The sequence below is a fragment of the Pagrus major genome, chromosome 20 (assembly GCF_040436345.1).
Source record: "Pagrus major chromosome 20, Pma_NU_1.0".
NCBI lineage: Eukaryota > Metazoa > Chordata > Actinopteri > Spariformes > Sparidae > Pagrus > Pagrus major.
Window position 1 is genome coordinate 23,456,009 of NC_133234.1, and position 23,051 is coordinate 23,479,059.

General features: G+C 40.1%; 3 protein-coding genes across 3 annotated transcripts; 1 reads left to right on the plus strand and 2 right to left on the minus strand.

Annotated features, from left to right (window-relative positions):
* The first annotated feature begins 1,486 nt into the window (after nucleotides 1–1,486).
* On the plus strand, nucleotides 1,487–9,736 carry gucy2g (guanylate cyclase 2g). The gene is made up of 22 exons (XM_073489184.1): nucleotides 1,487–1,840; nucleotides 2,518–2,866; nucleotides 2,951–3,075; nucleotides 4,094–4,276; nucleotides 4,372–4,516; nucleotides 4,627–4,762; nucleotides 4,849–4,952; nucleotides 5,089–5,255; nucleotides 5,343–5,480; nucleotides 5,620–5,703; nucleotides 5,847–5,951; nucleotides 6,181–6,252; nucleotides 6,909–7,077; nucleotides 7,210–7,365; nucleotides 7,459–7,636; nucleotides 7,917–8,057; nucleotides 8,143–8,335; nucleotides 8,608–8,782; nucleotides 8,911–9,009; nucleotides 9,221–9,312; nucleotides 9,397–9,498; nucleotides 9,641–9,736. The coding sequence occupies exons 1-22, from the start codon at nucleotides 1,487–1,489 to the stop codon at nucleotides 9,734–9,736; spliced, it is 3,363 nt and encodes a 1,120-aa protein (XP_073345285.1).
* A 2,131-nt stretch (nucleotides 9,737–11,867) lies between these two features.
* Nucleotides 11,868–14,933, minus strand: tectb (tectorin beta). Its single transcript, XM_073490357.1, has 11 exons — nucleotides 14,878–14,933; nucleotides 14,718–14,793; nucleotides 14,417–14,607; nucleotides 14,100–14,251; nucleotides 13,918–13,990; nucleotides 13,643–13,746; nucleotides 13,434–13,517; nucleotides 13,063–13,225; nucleotides 12,409–12,487; nucleotides 12,132–12,164; nucleotides 11,868–11,955 (listed from the first exon to the last, which is right to left on the minus strand). Exons 2-11 carry the CDS (start codon nucleotides 14,782–14,784, stop codon nucleotides 11,882–11,884), a joined length of 1,020 nt encoding a protein of 339 aa, XP_073346458.1. The 5' UTR covers nucleotides 14,785–14,793; nucleotides 14,878–14,933; the 3' UTR covers nucleotides 11,868–11,881.
* A 3,892-nt stretch (nucleotides 14,934–18,825) lies between these two features.
* On the minus strand, nucleotides 18,826–19,718 carry LOC141015306 (dickkopf-related protein 3-like). Its single transcript, XM_073489295.1, has 3 exons — nucleotides 19,566–19,718; nucleotides 19,138–19,312; nucleotides 18,826–19,031 (listed from the first exon to the last, which is right to left on the minus strand). Exons 1-3 carry the CDS (start codon nucleotides 19,716–19,718, stop codon nucleotides 18,826–18,828), a joined length of 534 nt encoding a protein of 177 aa, XP_073345396.1.
* Between the last annotated feature and the right edge of the window lie 3,333 nt (nucleotides 19,719–23,051).

Genomic DNA, 23,051 nt, shown 5'->3' on the forward strand with positions numbered 1-23,051 from the left:
CCCCGAACAAACTCAGCGATTGAGTTTAGTTTAGTCTGAGAAAGAAACTTCTGCATTCTCTAGATAAGGAGGAAAGAACAAATCATAATGCAACTGAACTACAACACATCACAGTAAGGTTTACCAAAGCAAGAGGCCTCAATCGACCTCACTGCAGCGTCGAGGTAAAAGACAAATCATGTCAAAACATAGCTAATTCCTGGCCATCTTGTTTCAAGTGAAAACTACAGTCCAAAGCAGTAAAAAGGTCTGAGAAGCATGAAGAGAAAGAGAAACAAGTCCAGTTTCAAATGAAGTCACAATGTGAACACACAAGAATTCAGTCCCTTTTCAGTTTGTCCACTTTTAAAAAGGAATGAGTTTGGTTTGTTTAAACAAAATAACTATGAAAACACCCAGACTTTCACTTGTAAGAGGAAGATTGTTGCATTTCATCTTTTTAAGAAGTGACATCGTCTTTAAGGCTCGAAAAGATTGAATAAAGTTTGCAAATAAGTAACCTTCAAGAATCTAAACAGGCACTTTTAAGTCTAACTGAATCCAAAGTGTTGAATTTCTACCATGTTTTCTTGTGTGTGACTGATCTTGTTTCTGCTGGACAGTGATCTGAAGGTAAAGGTTCATTAGGAGAAGCTTTGAAATGTTACCTGGTGGGATTAGCAGAGGTAGTCTGGGACCAGAGGCTGAGCAGGGATCCTCTGGGGGAGAAAAAAAGCAGATGAAGCCAGCAACACCACTAATGTACAATCTGCCCACCTGTGGTCATTAGCACCTTTAAACTGCACACAGGTGTGAGAGCCTCTCTGCAACAAGCGAGGCTCAACCTGCCTCGTCTGCTCTCCGGGGATCTACAGCGCAATTTTCACCTGGATTTTGCTGGACTGACTTTATTTTTTTGTTAATTAAATTAATAAAACTATTAACAAACATTTTTTGTGTGTGTGTGTTTGCATGCAGCAGAAGTTTTGTTCCTGTCAGAGAGAGAAGAGATTATGATGAACTTTGACACTGGATTTATGAATGTAAGCGATAACTAAAGATAGACAGGACGTGATACCTGAGGACTTTACTGATCTGAGGTTCATAAAATGTAATCGCAGGTTTATCACACACAAATCTGCCTGAGCTCACGTTACTTCAGATTTGAGTTTGTTGTGATGTGAGCCACTAAACCCTACAGAATAAAAGTCTAATTTTTATCAAGCACTCTCAATCATATCATCGTCTATCCTAAGAGTTATACTTCAAGAAGAAGTCCTCCTCGATTGCTTTAAAGACGTGCAATCAATTAAACGAGGCACTGAAGCATCTGTGGTTATATGACAGTGATGGTCCAGAAAACAACAGAAAATAATGGACTTAATTTCTCTTTGTACCTCCCACTCTCCTCTATGTATTTACATGATCTCCTCCCTAACAGACTGTCCAACACCACCAGGGAAGTATATAAGCGCCGTAACATGAAGCGACTAATAGGATGAGAGTGATGTCGAGGGTTGGCATGAGGCACCTATCTGTGCTTCACTTCACACTTGTGCTAACAGCTGCCGCTGTCGCCAACAGCAGCACCAACGGGTCTCAAACTCAGAGGCTGGTCGTCGGCTTCCAGGCTCCCTGGAATATGTCGTTACCCTTCAGCGCTCTGCGGCTCGGCTCGGCCATACAGATCGCTATAGAGAAGGTGAACACAAATCCTTCCTTCCTGGGGAACTACAGTCTGGACTTTGTGTTCATAGATACAGACTGTAACCCCAAACTGTCCCTGGGAGGGTTCATTCAACAGGTGTGGAAAGAGAACGTGTCGGCACTGTTCGGCCCGGCGTGTCCCGAAGAAGCCGAGGTATGATTCATGTGACGTGATGTGATGTGTGTGCACATGGAAAGTGATGATTTATGCATTAGACTTGTTTTTTTTAAAGAGTAGAAGGAGACAATACAGGTGAAAACAGTGTTTTTAGGCTAGTTTTGAAATTAGGGTTTATTTTGATTTCATAACATCTTTCAGGCCGGTGGAAAAGAAGTTTAAAAAATGCATATTTAGGTGTTTTTTTTATTTTAGTTATGATTTTTGCTCTTGAAATTGAATTCTGACTTCAATCACATAATTAAAGACAGAGAAAAAAAAGTCAGAATTCAATTTATTTTAAAGTGGCCCTAATCCTCTTCCGTACGGCAGCCTATAAACATATTTAAACATAAAACATTTTTAAAAAGTTGATTTTTGAGTCTCATTCCCGCTCTGGGTTTCCCACCTCGTCAAAAACTGATGCTCTGGGATTGTAGGACGGGTCGGGCGTCATCCCAAAGCGTCCCTTTAAGATGATTCTGTGGTCCTGCAACTAACATTTCGGATAGGAAGCTTTTAAGATCAGATTATTTCCTTGAATTTGCCACATAAATGACAACAGAAACAGGCTCCAAAGGCGCTCGTAAGTAACGTATACGTCTTTCTATAAAACTCCCTTCGGACTGATATTTTTCTCTGTTGGGGGAAATTAAACTGAACCTGCTTTCCAGGTCACTGGTCTTATTGCATCCACGTGGAACATCCCCATGTTCGGCTTTGTGGGGCAATCCTCCAAAATGGACAACGGTGATATCTATGATTCCTACATCAAAATTGTGCCGCCTCTCAAAAGAAGCTCGGAGGTCCTGGTGAAAACCTTGGAGTTCTTTGGATGGAGTCACATCGCGATGATCGGAGGGGGATTCGAGTCAAACACTTGGGACAAAGTCGACGCTTTGTGGAAAACCGTCGAGAGTCCGCTGAGGGCGAACTTCAAACTGGCTGCCGCGGTCAAGTTTGATACCAGCAATCCTCAGCTTGTCTATCAAAATATTAAGTACATCGCAACAGTCGCCAGAGGTAAGGAAAGTACGAGCACTTTTTTGGTTCTTTAAAAACTGCATACGACCTTGATTTGACTTCATAATTCCTGTTGTCATCCAGTGATTGTGGTGCTAACGAACAAAGATGACTCTATGGCTCTGTTGCTGGAGGCTGAGCGACAGGGTCTGATGAATGGTGACTATGTGTTCTTCCTGGTTCAGCATTTTGAGGTCAGTGGCAGTGTGGTGAGTAAAACCTTTAAAACGCACAGTTACACTCATATTCAGTTGAGAAGTCGCTGCACCACTACGTGAAATTCCATCTCCATTAAAAACAACATTACAGAGACCAAAATCTGTCTGTAGAGAACAGAGTTGGATTACCAACATGGCAAAGCTGCCGACTGCGTCCGAATTAGCTCTGATTCTTGAACCAAGTCCGTTCAGGATTCATCGAACCATAACCACCATAACCATACCCAACGAACCAGACCACTTTCTCACCAGTTTGAGCCTAACCATTGTAAACAAGGAGGCATAATCAACAGGTAAGTTGACAGTCGTAGCAAGCATGGACCAACTATTACTGATGGAGAAGATGCTGAAGACTATAATCAAGACCAATGTCCTTCTCCATCCTCTCATTCCAAACTGTAGAATAAGACACTTCCACTGATGTGTTTTCAGTTCAAGTCAAAGAGACCTGCTATTTTTCGGTTCCAGCTGGGAACCATCTTTTTCGGGGTCCGAACCAATTTATTTTTGTTTGAAATGCTCTTCAGAAGCTCTTGACAGAAGCAAAAGAAGCAATTGGCTGTTACACCGTGTTGAAACGTAACTTTAACTGAGTTACACCGAGTTCAACGTGTAACTCGACTTGAAGCCACCTAGCTAGATTGGTGGTGATGGTGTACAGGAGACAGTTGATATCTTCCAAAAATGGCTGTTTTGAAGACACATTCCTGGACCTTATCTTTAGTAATGTGTGAAACAACAGGTCCACTGAGTTCAGACAGAGGCTGACAATAGCAGACTTCTCAATTCTAGCCTGCAACAGTTGATTTTGTCTGAAATGAGCTGTCGCTGACAGCAATTATGCTAATGTTAGCGCCTCTGGGTGGTTGAAAACGTAATCTCCACTTTGATTTTTACGTTTCCAGCTGACCTGTTCTTAAAGGGGTTGTGCTAACAGACTGAGGCTAAAAGGCAAAATGTCAGCATCTTCATCAGGTGATTTTTCATTTGTATCTTTTTCCGGAAACAGGATAACTTGTGGAAATACTCCCTGAACAGCAGGGCTAACCAAGATGCCATCAGAGCTTTTGACATGGCCTTTATCATTGGCCAGAGATCCTACGAAGGCTACGAGTACTACGACTTCTTTGACCAAGTTTTTGAAAGACTAAAAAGACATCCGTTCTGGAGCAACCTGACATCTGAAACAGAAGTAAGCGCCTTGATAAGGAAAAATGAACCATTCATTCTGCTAAGGAAAAGGAAAATCACTGATATATTAATTTTATTTCTCTCTTCTGTTGTCAGATCAGCCCTTACGCTGCCTATCTGCATGATGCAGTGCTTCTTTATGCAATGGGACTGAAGGAAGTCCTCAAAGACGGCAAAGATCCTCACGATGGACGGCAGCTGCTACGGAGACTAAAAAATAGAAACGACATTCGATTTCATGGTTGGTAGCTGCTTTAATAATTGAAGGGATGAGTCTTTGTTTTATTTCCTTTAGTTATTTTAGGTGAACTGACCCTTTAATCCACTGACTCATGGTTTCTATCCCTGCAGGTGCGTCTGGACTCGTCCACTTTGACGACCAGGGGGAGAGAAACCTGGACTATTCCATTTATGACCTGCAGCACACGGGAGACACCACCAAGTTTTTACCCGTCCTCCATTTTGACAGTCACACCAAAGATATCCGGTAAAAAAAAACGCTTTGATTAACTCATAAAAAAAGTAACACAACATTTTTTGGGGGGTAAATCACACAAACAAATGTTGTTTCAGGCCGACGTCTGCGTTTGCTTCTGTGGTCTGGCCGAAAGGAAGACCTCCTTCTGATAAACCAGAATGTGGTTTCAACAACGAACTCTGTGAATGGCTGAATAATGGTAAAGTAACAATTGGGGCAAAACGTAGATAAATTAACGACTAAATACACCAATTACTCAGTTTTTATCTCGGTTTTAAATCTAACACTCAGGCCGAGCTAACACGGTGACCATTTCTTGTCTCGATGGCACACAGACATCACCCTGCTGGCTCTGCTCGTGACCTTCCCTGTCATCGGCGTGCTGGCGGTTTTGTGCATCGGGGTCCTCATCCTGCAGAAGTTACGACTCCAGACGAGGCTCGACGATTCCTACTGGTGGCTGATCAACTACAGCGACATCACAATCATCAGGGACTCCGTGGTATGTCTGCATGTATACAGTACGTGTGTGTTTGCGTGCCTGGTTTTGTGTTCACAGGTGTGTTCGGTGTGTTTGTGTCTCCTCCAGGGAGTTCAGGGTTTATCTCTGAGCACAGCGAGTCAGAGTGTGAGCAGCGGCTCTCAATCCACTTTCTCCAACAACAGCTGTGGCTTTAGAGACAAGGCAGGAAAGGAACACGTCTACAGCACCATAGGTCTCTACCAGGTACCAGCTTTAACGGGCTTTTGTTCCAATGGGACGAAAATGTTCTGAATGAATAAATAACAAACAAATATATGTATCGATATATGACTTTTCCAGAATATGTGCTTCTCCCTAATGTCCTTTTTTAAATTCCACACAGGGAAATCAAGTGGCCGTCAAGTACATCAAGGACCACATTAGCTGTAATTTTCAGAAACCTTCAATCATCGCAGAGATGAGTGTGGTAACGTTCCTCATGTTCCTCCTCAGAACAAACCAAAGTGTCTTGCTTAATATACTGGTGCAGATCTTATTCTACTCTTGAAGACATCTTAATTGAAGCACTGATATATTCTCTGCCTAATCATCTTAATCTCTTGGAGACAGATGAAAGAGATGAAACATGAGAATTTGGTGCAGTTCTTTGGTGTTTGCGTTGAGCCGCCGAATGTTTGTTTGGTGATGCAGTACTGCAGGAAAGGCAGCCTGAAGGTGAGTTTCTCAGCCTGTACTGCATGTTCACACGCCTCAGTTTTTCTTTACAACTAACAGTACACGTGTGACAGCTTTAAGGTAAAATGTGAGTTTGTTAAGTGTAACACTGGGTCAAATAACCATATTTTAGTTTGGTTATAACGATACCATTTGTTCTGAATTTAACCCAATATTGACGAAAAAATTGAATTTTTCAAAATTTAGTCTTTGATGTTTTTTATTTCAGGATGTTTTGGGCGGTTCAGATGTCGAGCTGGACGGGATGTTTAAGTTCTCCTTCGCTTATGACATCGTCAATGTGAGTCAATTCATTTATTCAGCTTGTTCAAGTTCTTGCCAACAAAGATGCACAAATGTACCCAGATTTTATAGTACTCCTGAAAAAAACACTGAAAAAACTTCAATTGATTTAAGAGAAATTACTCTAAAAAAAAAAACAGAATAGAAAATACTTTCTACCCAACTCATCCCCCATACGTTTCAAAAATCTTGATTTATTAAATTAATGTTCAAATATATTTTATGTATGTTTTACATAGAGACGAAGGTCCAAAAGGTGTCAAAGCCTTCAAAGCCAGAAAATAAAATTCTGGTTCATTTTTTGTTGATGTCATATTTTGATAATCTTTGAATTACTGGAATCAGGAAATAAAATGTTCACTCTGTTTTGCTTTTTTCATAGTCTATAAACCCCTACGGTTGCTTAAAAACAAATCCCCAGAAGAAATACAGAGGACATGACCTCAGAGACACTGATGGAAGCTACATTACAGCCCTGAATGTACTTTAAATATGGAGAATTACCCTTAATGTTGACCCTGTGTGCTAAGTTGACAAAGTAAATCTTTAAAAACTGAAATTTGGTTTCAGGCTATTTAATCAGACACAAATTAAAGTAATAGTGAAGAGCAGATGTTTTATTTCTTTTGTTTAACCTGTTCATTTGTGTTTCAGGGAATGGAGTTCATTCACAAAAGTAACCTGAGATTTCACGGGAACCTGAAGCCGAGCACGTGTCTGGTGGATAGTCGACTCCAGATAAAACTCTCTGGCTTTGGTCTTTGGGAATTTAAAACAGGAAGCAAAAACAAGATAATCCCACTGGAAAACCCCAAATATGAAGGTCAGTGGGTGTTAACTAATGTCTTAAATATATTTGTATTCACGTTTATCAAAGCATGATGGGGATGAAACACACGTGATGAGACTTGAAGTGCTCTTAGGCGACTATTGTTTTTGTGTGGCTGTGTTGTAGAGCTGTACTGGACGGCCCCCGAGCTTCTGAGACAAGTCGGTGTCCCGATCAACGGAACGCCCAAAGGTGACGTCTACAGCTTTGCCATCATCATGTGGGAACTCATGTACAACTCTAAGGCTAACCCATATCAAGATTTCAACCTGGAGCCCAAAGGTTAGCCTGACACACCCTCCCATCCCTGGAGCCATGCAGCTCGCACTGCTAAAAACATCTCAAACCCAAATTCTTGCTACATGTTTTCTTCAGAGATCATCATGCAGTTGCGGGCGCCTTTCCAAGGGGAACCCCTCCGACCAGCGCTGTGCGAGCAGCTGTGTGATGAGAACATCAACGTGCTGCTGAGAGTCTGCTGGAGTGAAAACCCTGATCACCGTCCACCGTTTGGGTCTATCAGGAGACAGCTGAGAGACATCAGCCCAGAGGGGTCAGACCTCTGACTTTTGTTTTTTCTTAACCCCATAATATGCCCCAAAATACCCACCCCCAAAATGTTTTCCCTGTCATTTGGGCCTGCTGATGTAATATTTAATATGGTTGTAGACCTTAATTTTACTGACAAGGTAATGCAAATGAAAATCAGGAAGCTTGTTGACATAAACAAGATAGATAGATAATTCTGGGATTAGAAGTAAACTAGAGGTAACTTTTCTTATATAAAGATATAAACTCTTTAACGAGGTCGGTCATGATTTTCTGTACTGTAGTCACGGAAATATTCTGGATAATATGGTGGAAAAGTTGGAGAAATATGCAAATCACTTGGAGGAGGTGGTGGAGGAGAGGACCAATCAGCTCACAGCAGAGAAGACCCGAGCAGACAGGCTTCTCTCCAGCATGTTACCAAGGTACCAGATGATCAATATGAAGTAATCAAAAACAGAGTAATCCATCAGTGCCCACCTGACCTCGTCAGTGTGTCATCGGTCTTAGGTACATCGCAGATCAGCTGATGGGAGGGAAATCAGTGGAGCCGCAAAGCTACGACATCGTGACCATCTTCTTCTCCGACATCGTCGGCTTCACCTCCATGTGCGCCCTCAGCTCGGCGATGGAGGTGGTGACGTTCCTCAACGACCTCTACAGCCTGTTTGACGACATCATCAAGATGTATGACGTCTACAAAGTGAGTCACGCACAACACTTAAAGTCCTCCATTCAATTTTAAATGACAAAGAATAAAATAAAAAAACAAACTAAATTTAGCAAAAACATTTTTACATCAACAACAAGTTAAATTTTGTTTGTTTAATTTGTAATAAAACAAGTTTGAAAATAACTTTTAGCAGTTTCATGAGGGTTAAATGCTCATTGTTCCTTTGGCATAGTTTTTTTTTATTAAGTTTTGCAGTTTTGTATAAAACAGCTTTCCCATTTTTGCATCTTTGCTTGTTGTAGGTGGAGACCATTGGTGATGCATACATGGTGGCCAGTGGTGTTCCCATCAGCAACGGCAATAAGCACGCTACAGAAATATCTACAATGGCTCTGCATTTCCTCAGCGCAATCAAGGTCTTCAAAATCCACCACATGCCGACTGAGTGTCTTGCAATTCGAATTGGGATACACTCAGGTAAGAGACAGCACTGATGGAGACAACTAAAGTTAAACCAAACCGACCCTGTGTCTTTAAAACATGAATAAAGTGAAATTTGAAAAGTGTGACTGATCTATTCAAACAATATGCTATGTGTTCTAAAGGTCCAGTGGTGGCCGGAGTGGTCGGAACCACGATGCCTCGCTACTGTCTCTTTGGTGACACGGTGAACATGGCCTCTCGCTTGGAGAGTAACAGCTTACGTGAGTGAACTGAAGTGACCTGCTAATCCTCAGCATGTTAGCATTTTCTCTGTGAGCATGTTAGCATTACCTCAAAACAAGGCTGTGTCTGAGTACAGCCTCACAGAGCAGCTAACATGGGTGTAGACTCTTAGTCGTGGTATTTTTTAAATGCAAACACAGAACTTTGTACCTTTAAATGTTCGGCCCCTCTTCTGCACGTTTCCCTCAGCTCTGAAGATTCACATATCTCAGTCCACTGCTGACATTCTCGTCCAGGCTGGTTCATTTGAGCTGGAAGAAAGAGGGGAAGTCGAAATGAAGGTGACTTAAGAGTCGGCATGGGTTTTATTTCCCGATAAGATGTGCGGTGCATGTTTTAACAGTATGTATTCATGTCCATGACAGGGTAAAGGGTCTCATAAGACCTACTGGCTGCTGAACAAACAGGGATTTAACCCTCCTGTTATCGCTCGGGGCTCTTCACCAGCTGACAGTCTCAAACAAGAGGTACAGTTAATTCACAACACAGTCCATTTATTTGGGATAAAGACAGCCAGACACTCTTTTTTCCAAGCACAGTCAGCATACGTAGTATTCTGTATAAAGCTGAGTTGTAATCTGACCAGTTTTTGTGATATCTCTGCTCTAGAAACTAGGGGTGCCCAGAGCTGCTGAGAAAAAGGCCCACAAAACCCTGACCAAAGCTCGCATCACAGACACAACGATGCCTGCAGTGCACATTTAAAGAACACGTGGATATTCAGACCCTATCTCGGATACAATGACATAAATATCTGGTCTCACAGAATGCAGAACCAGCTTGTTTCCTCCAGTTGTGAAGAGGACGACTGAAGACAAACCGGGGACAGAGACTGGAGTGAAAATGTAAAACACTGACTTAAAGAGAAGCAAAAAGAGCCGCGACCACAGACTGTTGTTAAAGGAGGCTGAAGACACTTTTTAAGCTTGTTATTTGTCAAACTGACTGTTCTTTGTAGCACGTGTTTTGTACTGTGATACTTCACCTATGCAACAGAACAGTGAATGTGAACACAGGCAGCAAAGCAATTTCAAGTTTTTTAATCTTGTGATAATATGAATCATCCATCTGTGCACAGTTTGCAAATCATGATGTCTTGAGAGGACCAACAATGGATGAATGAATTTAGTTATGTTTAATATCGGGTCACACAACTACACTCAGGACACCAACATTTTCATATAAGAACCAAAGTGATGTGTTTATTTTATAAAAGTAGATTCAACTTCAACACATTTCACAATCAAATCTTCAGACCTTTATTGACCCTACCTAAAAACACCCTCTTGCCTTCTGTCTACACTTTTAAGTAAGTAAATGCATCAAAATTAAAATATTATTCCACTCAAATCCACTTAAATTTACAGACAAACTGAAGTTAGAGCATCTGTAGCTTCAGTCATGTGATGTTAAGTTACCAAAGGCATTTAAAATGGTGCCTACATTACCCACAATGCAATTGAGCCACTGAGTGACATCACTGGAAGCAGTTTATCAGATTACATGCAGCTTCCTTCGGAGCCACAAAACACACAGCGATGCTTTCACATATGCAGTAGTACTCCCCAACATCTGCAATATAAGTACTCTATTACTCTGTTACAAGTAGCCGTCTTGCGATCCAAATTTAACTTTGTATCAACATATATTTTAATTGCTTATTATGCTCAGTTAGGAATACCGAACATTATATTATTGGGTTATAATTATTGATTAATTGATGTGTTCTTCACTTTAATGTTGCAGCTGGTAAAGGGGATTTTAATTACTTTACAAACAGCCGAGTAGCTTGTGAATAAAAGATCATAATTTGTTTAATTTACTTTGTGTTATCGATCTGAATCTGTAAAGTAACTTAAGGTACCAAATAAACTTATTAGCACAATATTTGCCTCTAAAATGTAATGAAGTAGATGTACAAATTAAGAGAAAATGGAGACACTCAACTTAAGTACCTCAAAGTTTTCCTAAGGTACAGTACTTGAGTAAATGTACTCAGTTACTTTCCACACTTAAGGGGTTAGCTCACATTTGATTGGATGAACTTATGTAATTGCCCCTGATTCATGATGAGTAATACTATATAAAAAGTATTTGACTTTGACATACATGAATAATTAAGGCAGGGAGACAGATGGACACATTTTTTGTCACACTTTGCACGGAGGTCTGTGAAACACAAATAATTAAATCTCTAATGAATTAATGAAAATCAGTGCCTCTAATGACTTCTTAACAATGGCATTTATAATGTGTTTTTATTGAGTGTGGCTGCAACAAACAACAAATGAAAACTGCTTCCAATAACAGTAAAGCTTGAGGTGTGAAGAAGACGTGCAGTGTTTTCTAACGGAGAAATCCGATTGAGATTCAAGAGAGCTGTATGCATCAAACATGGTTATTTATTTATTATATATTATAATAAATCCATTAAACTATTCACTATTTATGGTTATTCTGTTGTCATGTTGAGTCTGATTCTAATTTCTGGATTTAACAAAATGATTTATTTACTGACATTGTGACGATTCCTGGAAGATTTTTTAAAGGTTTGTGCATCATGTGAAACAAAAAGAGACAATAACCATATTTAAAGTTTTTTTTTTTTCCATTAAATCTTTATTGGAGTAAGCAGTGAGTAATGTTTGTACGATTTTAAAGAATATCCATTCAGGAAATCTCAATTAAATGTGCTAATTACAATAATATGTGTGAGGAAAATGAGAAAAATCATGTGGGGAGGGATGTGTTCATACGCTCCCTGAGTCCTGGGTGACACTCCCCTCAGTGTGTGTGTGTTTGTATGTAAATGAATAATGTATAAAATGAGACTGAATGAAAATGTTTTGACTACATTCTTGATCCATTTACTAAATCCAAACATGTGTTAATCAGGACTACGAGCAGGATGAATAGTGATGAGCCTGTGGTGGAAAAGACAGAGAAAATACAGCAGATTAAGATTTTGATATTTGAGCAGTTAAATGAATAAATGAAATGAGTGTTGGACTCCGACCTCAGTATTTTCTAAAATCCTAGCTCTGAATATTAGAGTCAAATATATTTCAATCACAGGTATCACTGCATCACATTTGTTTACCTTTTATGTGTCCATTATTGGAGGACTCAATACCTGTCAGGAGATAAAGACAATATATCATAATACAAAATAAAAGCTCCTACAGTACAAAAAACATCTTTTAAAGTCTCTTATTTTAAAAAGAGGGGCAATAACGAAGTCCCACAACACTCAAACCTTCTTTTAAATTATTGTAACTTCACTTCAGCTTCACTCTGCAGAATTTCATGATCTTTAAATGTCTTTAAATGAAGTTTAAAACCACCCCAGCCTGTATTGAGTACACAGTGTACTGTACCTTTAATGTGAAACTCAGCAGTAAGAATCCCCCCACTTGGTTCTGGCTGTGAGGACAGACTCCTGTAAGAGCAGGGGCCCTGGAGGAAAAACACAAGATGAAACATGGAGTAAACCACAAATTAAAGAAAAAATAAATTAACCAACCATTGAAAGAAATGTCTTAACCTTTAGAGGATCATAAGAAGGGGCCAAACGAAATGAAACTGTAGGTCAGATATTTTACTTAAGTAGAATTACCAGAACAACTTGATTGCAAGTAAATGTCTTGCACTTAAAATCCTACTTAAGTAAAAATATGGACGTACAATAAGCTAAATATACTTAAAGTATCAAAAATAAAAGTTCTCGCTCTGCAATAAAATATCCCTTGTGACTGATATATTATTATATACAGTGTGACATTATTAGATTAAAACTGAGGCATCAATGTGCAGGCAGGATCTCTAACTGTTGATAATTTATTAAGAGTTAGAGAAGATGAATCCCATTGTTTGGTCTCCAAAGTCTCACAAGATAAGTCTGAGGAGTTGTAAAATGATTCATGGGAGAGAAAAGAAATAGAAATCACACAAATATGACTACTATGTCTACTAATACTAATTTTGTGAACTTTTATAGTGAAAAAGTAGGGAATATTAAGTGTTGTACTCACTGGTATACAGATGAGCCTGTCTCCATCACAAACCTGGACCTCACAGTGGAGCCACACCGTGGAAACCTTCTCCAGCCGTTGGAAGCGGAAAGAGTTGAACTTGAACATGGAGCGGCTGTCTTTGGCGTTCTCAAAAATACTCACAGTGCTGTCGGAGGAGCAGCTGTTGGAAGACAAAAACTGTTTTAACCACAGTTCTGTTGAATCTGATCAACCAGTCATCAAGTAGTACAGAAAAGTGTTTTTCACCTTAAACTTTGAGTGTTATGTTGCCTTCGAAAGCAGCTCACGGGCTACACATTTCTTATTTTCATTATGATGTAAAATACAAGATAAAAGTGGGAGGGTCAGTGGGGTGGCCAATGCTGTACCTGTTAATGATGAGACTCCACCTCTTCTTGTCTGTTGAGTAAGGAGTAGGAGTGGCCCAGCAGTTGTTTATTACAACTTTAAATCTGAGAGGTGGTAGAGCAAAGAATAATACAAAATAAAGATGGGTTAGAGATCTCGGGGTATCTACTCTGTAATTGAATATAATCTTATGACTGTGATCTTTAAATGATGAGATTTGTTGATATACCTGTTACTTAGTCCTTTTGCCTCGATGCCGATGAAAACTTCAGAGCCGATCTCAGAAGTGTCGATCACATAGGGAGCGTCTTTGGCATACAGGAACTTCGAATTCTACAAAATATATAATTTGTTTTTTTTCTTATTTCTTCATCTGACTGTGCCAGACAATCCATCCACATTATATATGATACCTTAATTCATTTAATGACACATCAAAATATAGCATTAAACATGTTTCAAAGTCTTCCACTGGAGAAACTGAATCTGTGATCGTCTACTCACCGTGAACACATTCATAGACAACTGTGATCTAAAAGTGCCTAAACTCCCGTTGTTGACATAAACTGTAGCCACTCTGGAAAAAGCAGAGGGTTTAGTAAAAACGCTGCAAGTCATTGGGTTAGAATGCACACATGATCCACGCGGTAACTGTCGTCGCCTTGTGGTCCCGGATGGATGCTTACCTTTGGCTGAAGACCGCGTTGTTCACCAGGTAGGCTGCTCGGTACATGCAGCTGAAGGTGTAGTTGACCGGCTGGTTTCTGACTGTGAGCGACGTGTCGTTGGACACGATGGAGTTATAGAAGATGTACTTGGGGTCTTTGCCGGGCATGTACTGTGGAGAACGATGGACATCAGCATCAGAAGAGATATGAATTAAAAAAGACTTTGTCCCAATTTCCCTGTATTAATATTTTTTTAATGGCCATATGTGAGCGGATTGTAACAAAAATCAATCTCCATGGTACTTTACTTATTGCGACCCTGCTTGGTGTCTCACCTCAGACTGCGTGCCGCAGTACGAGTGGTTTTTGGGTGTTAGGTCTGAGATGATGAAGCGGTAGTAGCCCGGGCTGTGAATCCCAGAGTAACAGACTCCACCCAGAGACAGCTGGTCGATCTCCCAGCCGTAAGGACACTCTGGGACGTTGGCAATGATGGCGTTGGGGAAGCATGACACCATAACATAGTCTGAAATGAGATACAATCAGGGGGGTCTGCAAGGCAACCAGTGTTTTGGGAAGGTAATATGACACAAGAACATAAGTACAAACTAATCTTTACACTGTTGTGATGTTTACCTGCTTTTTGGGGAGAGCACGTCCACGCAACAGGCAGAAACATTAACAATGCACCGACAGAAGCCATACTGCGATGCTGCAGAGAGATGAATTACATCTGAGCAAAGACAGAATATTTAAGCATAATGATGTAAATCTGTCATAAAAGAAAAAGACTCACCTGTTGGGAGAAAACACCTTTGAATCGTCTGATGTCAGAGGGTCCTCATGGCTCTTCAACAGGTTACCAGCACCAGTGACTCTACAGCTAACATCATGACAGCTTGAGGAGGTGTTTTATACTGTCACAGGTGAAGGTAATCAACTCTCCCCCATTCTCTCGTCTCCACTTTTCCCCCTGGCAGGGTCGGTTTAAGAGCTCCATTGTGGGGCTGCTCACAAAAGCTCTCTGTGCTGCTCGGACATTGACTTTCAAATGACCAGCGTCTCACGGGATTAGCATTCAGGGTGTTTAGGGCACCTTTTCTTGAGATGTGAATACAGGAAATTTGTGCATTTTATACGATAAAAACCAATAACTCGAAGGGAAATTCATTTGTTTTGAAGTTTACACATATTGTGCTCACAGACTCGGACTCACTTTGCCCAAAGAAAGCCTCTTTTTATCATATTTTGTTAAATTATAACAACCAAATGTTTCCATCGACTAGCCATTTCTTTTCCTTTACTTCAAGCAAAAGCGTGACATTTTCTGAAGTACTCCTTTTCAGTATGTACACTATGAAACATTTCTGCATTTAAATGTGAAAAACTACGAGACCTTTGTTATATTTTGTTGTCGAGTTGTATACTTACATCATCCCAAATGGTTCAAGTAGTATAGGAAACATTACAATGATGATGCAATACATGACCTTCGTAAGTTTCTTACCATCCACCCAATATCATGTTTCAGCATCATATGACATCAACCTGGAAACTCGTGCACCAAACGTTTCTCCAAGTTGTTGTTCTGACCCGAGAGGGCATTTTTCCCAGTTCCCAGTCAGACAAATGTTTTTCCGACAGCACAAGAACGCACAGTAGGGTTCGTCTTATTTACTGGGTAGTGAACAACATTTCCATTTCAATATCTCTTTTACACAAAACATCTCACCATGAAAAAGCACATGTTTTAATATTACAGTTGTATTTTGAACACAGAACTGAAGAGTTAGAGGAGTGAAACAAACAGTCCTGTTCCTTCTCTCTGTCCTCTCGGGACAAAAGAGGGCAAAATGTTCGGAAACAGAAAACCATTTAAGAAGCTAAATAGTGCAAACAGACATGTATGGATACCTTCAAAATGTGATGGCAGCGCAGATAAGAGCTGGCACACACTAGTCACTAGTGTTCTTCAGTGCAGACGATAAGCCTGTGTTTTGCAGCATTCAGTAATATAGGGTTTCTCACAGTCTTGTGCTATTAGATATCGCTTTTTGTCTCATCAACCATTGGTATGTTTGTGAAACGTGTGCTCTCAATCGGCCTGTTTACAACATTTTATAGGTTTATGTCATGTTCTCTCAAGCCTGGGTAGCTTTCATTTTAATGTAATGAGTGCGTGTTTCTCCTGAATCTAAATCACATGAAAATGGCACGAAGGGAAAGGCTTCGGCATCGTGTCAGAAGCAGCAACGCTAACAATGCACCAATGAGGTTTGAAATCATTCTTGTTTTTAAATGCAGTTCCATTCACACGTTCACAAACCTCCTTTGCAAAGACTTAATGATGAGAGCTGTAATGGGATAGCAAAGAGGTTAGACACTAATGTCCTTCACAGAACAATTCAAGTCACCCAGCAATAGAAGGGGCAAACTGCAGACGATTAGCATCTGAATGGAGCGAAAGGGGAATTTGTAATGGGGAGTCCGAGGAAGATACCGATCTAAGAATGGGTCAGGGGACAGCTAGCGTTACAGCATCTGGTGATGCTAACAACGAGAGAGGTTCCACCGTGTTATGTAACCGCGGCCTGCGATCCAAGAAACGTGCTCAGAGGAGACAGAGTCTGTGTGCATGTGTCTGAATGCTTCAATTTGAGCTTTAAAGTGATACTGCGCCCAAGATTTATCATTAAAGAATTCCACCTACATTTGAAAGGAGTCTCAAGGCAGCAAAGGAACTTTTTGAAACGCTCCTGCAGCTTAATTCACTTCTCTGTGTCTGTGTGATTTATATTTTTGGCCAAATGAGAGAGTACTAAAGCCATTCTTGGCGAAAACACATCAGAGATAGAAATATTGTGACGTCTTCATCATAATATTCTTAATTCTGACACTATTGCTTTTTTCTGGAAATTCTGACTTGATGACACTAAATCTTTTTAGTCAAGACTTTACAACTTTATTTTCAATGGCTCCTTTTCTTTTTCTCTTTTTTTTCTAACTTTTTTTTTTTTTTCCAGACACAAGAACACTTCTTTCATCACTCTGATGAACAGGGATTTAAGTCTTACAGTGTCAATGATCCTCGAACACAAAAACATCCACTTTCTTCCACAGCAGATTATATTTTAGTTTAACAATGCAGATTTTAACATTTAAAATATCATCATTCACTGTTACTGTAAATATATATCCTCCTGTATTAATCCTGCATGTTGTATACAATGATCATAATCCATCCACACCATGTACGCATGGTTATCCAATTTTTATTCGTTATTTCTTTGAAATACTTGTACTTTTATGGTGTCAGCCATGGTGTTTTTATACTGTGCACACAACTACTTTCTTTTCACATGTACAGTACAGTTCTGACCATTCACCATTCTTCAATTTTTATTTTTCTGTACCTTATGTGTTCAGTTTTTGTTTGGTCTGCTTTTGTACTGTACACTGACAGCAATGTAAACCACAGTGATTTAAACAAAATGCTTTACATTTGAGTTTACTGTGGGTATAATCATTCCAAGCCTTTGTATTTTCTCCTGTATGTTCGCCACAAGAGAGCAGCAAAACCTTTTTCTCTTTACATTATGTTATGTATTTATTACTGATAAGGAAAGATCTCGGCAGAGTCGTTACTTGTGGAAAATACTTTTTTTTATTCTTTACAGTAAATTGAAGGGGAATAGACATTTATAGATATAAATCGAAGATCATTAAATGCATTGAAGAAGACACTGAATGAGACACGATGGCTTTGTTGAGCTCAGCCACACACAGTAGTGCTTTGGTCAAAATGTACATAATGAAATAATAAACAAAACTATTTGGAAATACATGTTTTTGTTTTCATATACAATCATATACAACATATTTACATAATAAATAGCTTTAATGTCGAGGCTGACATCAGGGTTTGGGCACCTGACAGGTCCAACTTGTTCGTTCTGGCTGGTAAATAAAATCTCTCCTGAAAGACAAACAAACTGAGGTTAGACCTTCTGAATCATGTTGTTTATTATCAAAACTAACAAATTAAACACTTTGAAGTATATTTTAAAAACACTGAGATCCTATTTAGCCATATCAACAGTTATTTGTTTTTACATCTTTCATAATACCCTGGCTAGATTCATCTGTTAGGGAGGCTGAGGACAAAACACACTCTTCATTACCATCATGTACACAGTGAACCAGAAAACGACCAGATTTTCTGTCAGTGAGTTTATTTTGACTAAACAAAACCATGACTATTGGACCTAGTCCTCTGGATACACCTCACACCTATCAAGTTTGTTAGCATAAACTTGTATATAAAAAACAACAACGTGGTAACCTTTTATACAAACAGGAAATTAAAAAATCCAATAAAGCTGCGACTTTGGAATGTCACTGCTGATTAAACTTGAACAAATGAACATCAAAATGTTTTTCCAAAGATTTAATTGCTGTTCTTTCGATTTCTGAGCTGTTTTACCAGCATACAGAATTAATTTGGTTTTTCCCAGCTGTGAGCAGCTGCTCTATTTCTTTTGTGCAATGTATCGTGGGACAATAATGAACATGAGCACAAATAAAGTTTTTTATAATAATGGTTTTGAGCACACTTTGCCAGTATAAACACATTACAATCTCAAATCCTCCAGGGATTTAGTTCATTTTCTGGACAAATCTGGGATCTGTTTTCAATCCGTCTCCTGCTCGTGTTATTTTGACTAAACAACTTAAGTTGCTATACTCACTCTCTCTGAAGTGATCCACTGTTTTCACGACACAGCAGCCCCTCGTCACACGGACAAATCTGGTTGATGCTGAATGCCAGACCACCATCAGGAACATAGCAGCTCTCGCCTCGGATCAGACGTCTCTTGCACACCTGTTCACCGTGGTGGCGAGCGCAGCACATGGATGCCCCACAATCCCTGTCTAGTTTACATCTGGCACCTAGATGAAGGAAACACCGGTTATTTCATGTTCAGTCACACTGATTTGTCTTCACATATTTTTTTAGAAGACCTTTTTAATAACGTGTTTACTGTCACACTCTTACCTTCTTGTCCGTCTGGGATGCTGCGATGGCACTTCCCAAACATGCAGCTGAGTCCGCGGACACACTGGGCATCCCTCCGACAGTAGTGGCCCTCCCCTCGTAGAGGAACACAGAGACCAAAGTGGCGATCACAGGAGAAACCCCGCCCACAGGCCCTGTCATGGTCGCACACAACCTGTGGAAAAAAGAGGTAAATATTAAAACTTTACAAAGGCTTTTGTTAGAAATTTAAGTCCTGCATGTTCCTAAAAATCCTGGACATGAAGTTATGGAAGAGGAACTTGTCTTCAGAGCACATTGTTCTTCTTATGGAAGAGTAACACTGGCTCCTAGTAAAGCTATTTCATCCAAACAGATTTTTGCTCTAACGATTTCACAATAGATAAAATAAAAGTTGCAATCAAGAGAAGCATCAAGAGGTATCTTACCATGGTTGCTTTGGCTGGAGGAGCGCTTTCTCTAAGTGCTTTTGCTCCTTCTTTGGGAGGGCTGTGCGGCATGTTGAGCATCCAGGCCCATATACGAGCTTCAGTCCAGGACATGCAGAGACACAAGGACAGCATCCAGAGATTCCCCAACATTTCCACCGACGGCACAAATAAATCAAAAGGAATAGGGGCAAGAGAGACTAAAAAATGATTAACTCAAGACAGGATGACTCAAAGAGGAAGAAAAAATGAGTCACTGGTCTTTGAGCCTGCAACAAATAAAAATCCAAAGTTCAAAAGTCCGAGTAAATGTGTAGAAAGTCAGGACTGGAGGGATCCATGCAGTGGCAGTGGCTGCCTCCTCTTCCAGCATGACTTTTATAGGTCACGGGGGCTTCACCCCCCCGCCCCACCAGGCTGTTTGTCCAAGCAACAGGGTAGGAGGAGACAATTAGTAGTTAATGGATTAACTAAATTGCCCGGGTCACCCCCTGCAGCCAGAAAATAGTGGCAAAATGACCAGTCGAGGAGCAGGGAGAGAGAGGGAGAAGACGGGATGGATGGACGTGATGGGCTGACAACAGTTTCACACAATAGAGCCGAGGCGAGCACCACCTCCGTGTGGTTATCTCTGCCAGACAAACAAATGAGGAGGACAAAGGCAGACAAATGCATGACATGTTTCACTACTCACTGAGTGACAGGTAAAGCCGCTGTGGGTCCTGGCCCCTGAACACTGGGCAAACACTCCTGGCCCCGACCTCGACAGCCCCATTGGCCCCTACCCTATCCCACTCCAGACCCCACGCTGAGAGCAATTTGCAGAAGTGCACCCTGCAGACAACCCCATGATCTCATTAAATGTAATTACCATCAGCCATTAGTTCTCAGGGGGAGAGGGGGAGTGAATAGAGGGGAGACAAGTTGCTCGAGGGAAACAAACAACATTCATTTTTGCACATTTTTTTCTTGATTTTGCATCTTTAGGATCAGTTGATTGTTTTAAGTGAAAGGTTCGGTAATATGCTGTCAGTATAGCTTGAAAATAAGCCAAAGAAAGAGAACAAGGAAAATACTGTTCTGCTTAAAAAACGTATTATCATGGAGTAAAAGTGAAAGTTGTTTCTCAAATTACCAGCTTGACAATAACAGAATGCTTTGTTCTTCTTCTTTAACAATGTGGAGATCCTTCTTCCTGTCTAAATTTAATTTGTTGTACATATTCTACAGTCGTCTTTTTCTCACAGCAAGCAGCTTTAAGTTAAGGCATCTTCTCCAGAGCTTGTGGTGGTTAGGTACCAGTGAGAAGATTGAAAACAAATCAGGACTGTCTGTACAGTTAGAGTAATAAATTCATGAGTTTGAAGGCTTAACAGACACCAAAACACAACATGCAGGGTTGTAACAGTATGAAACAGGATTTTTAAGGGTTTTAGTCTGGAAAGTTATCAGAGGAGCAGTAACTCTACCCCCACATTATGAGGAAATCTCCCAGAAATGTGCATTTCAACATAGCAGATTGTCCAACGCAGTGCACTGCAAGATGATCAGTCAGTTCATTCAACACTCTCAAAGCCTTCATCGCACTACATGACTTTCATGAAGTTCACAGTGCACAACTTTCTGCCTTGTACTCAACCCTTTGTGAACAGCTTTAGCATTAGCATTCATTGTTTCATCAGCAGACTCAGACTCGGATGCCTGGATAATTGTTAGTAATTTACATATTCTTAGTGGCAGACAGCACAGATTGGTAACGTAGATATCTCAGATATCTCCAGGTAGTTAAGTCCTTGTCAAAACAGGCTAACACAGACTAATGACGTAATTGGCGTTCAATTAGTAGACACAATAGACGCAACTGGATCAATTAGCAACATGTAAATAACTACTGTATTGAGATTATGCAGCTTCATGTGTATTGAGCGCTTAATGTTACAGTGAGGGGTGAATGAATGAATGAATGGAAAAATATCAAGATGAAGAATTACAGAAAAATACATCAACTCAATCACCACAATAAATGTTAGCTAAGTACACTTCTGCAAAACAACAGATAAGTTAAAACTGAACCTTTCTTTATGTCGCAACTTTATGTTTGTTTAGGTTCAATTTTCTATTTCTCTCTTGTCTCGACGCTGTGCTTATGCTCTGGTTAGATTTAGGCACCACTTGGGAAAACATCATGGTTTGACTTAAAATACCTGTTTTGGATGCCACAATCACAGATGCAGATGGTTCAGCCTCCTGTAAAAAATAGCCATCTGGAAATATATCCAGATTTCCTTAAAAAAACACATCCCCAGGTGTCCCTGACACCAGTCCGCCCCTTGGCAGCCTTGTTGTCTTGTAATAACCTATTGCTTATGTGTTGTAGTTAATGAGCTGAAAATTTGAAGCTCTTCACTTAAAATAAACAATAAATTTTATTTTATATGGTCATATGACCTTTGCAATGAGCTACTTCTGCAAACCATATATATATATATATATATATATATATATATATATATATATATATATATATATATATATATATATATATATATATATTCACATTTGTATGTATCATAGGCTGTGAAACATATTAACATTTCTATAAAACGTGTCATATAACATCATCATTAGAGCGAAACCGCTGGATATTTTTGAAGAGGGACAACAGCATCTTAACACCTGTAAGCATGACCTTGCTGGATATGTTTAAGGAGACTAAAGGACAATTTCCAGCTGTGTTTGTGGCGACAATAAATGTATATTTTTGACGGGCCATCTGGACATCTCTAGCCAAGTTTGTGGAAACAAAACAGGTATTTTAAAGCCAAAACGTGGCCTTTTCCTAACCCTAACCACGTGTTTTTTGTGCCTAAACATAACCAGATCATAAGCACAGTGTTGTCACAACATAAAATTAAAATTTTACCTTTACCATTATTCCTTGTTGGCAGAAATGCACATTTACGACATTTACACTGGCGATTGGGTTGGACCAACACAAACTATAACCCCCTCTCCTTTTCCTTATCACACTCCTCCGAACACGTATTCTTGTTCTACATCCCTACTTACATTAAGATGTCCAGCCTTTTTATTTACCCAATGCCAACAGCAGATAACTGTCTCCAAACACTCCTTAACATGCTCCCCCAGTGTTAATGACTCTGCTAATGACGTTCCTAATGAATGTGCTCACTGTCACAATCAACACTGCTGTGGGTCTTTGCAATTAGGGGCTAACAAAAACAACGGGCAGGGTGATGTTTGTCCATTGTAATGGACCTTGACCCCCCACAGGGAGCTCTGAATGGTGGAGGGCATGAAGAGTCTGCCCTCCCACCACCACAAAAACAACATGTTCAGTGCAGGAATGGATGGATGATTGGCAGTGAGTGCCAGAGAGTGAATGTGTATTCAGGGTGAACAATGAGGGATTCAATATGTAGTTTTTCAGTATTGCTCTGCTACAAAACATAGTAGAGGGTTAAT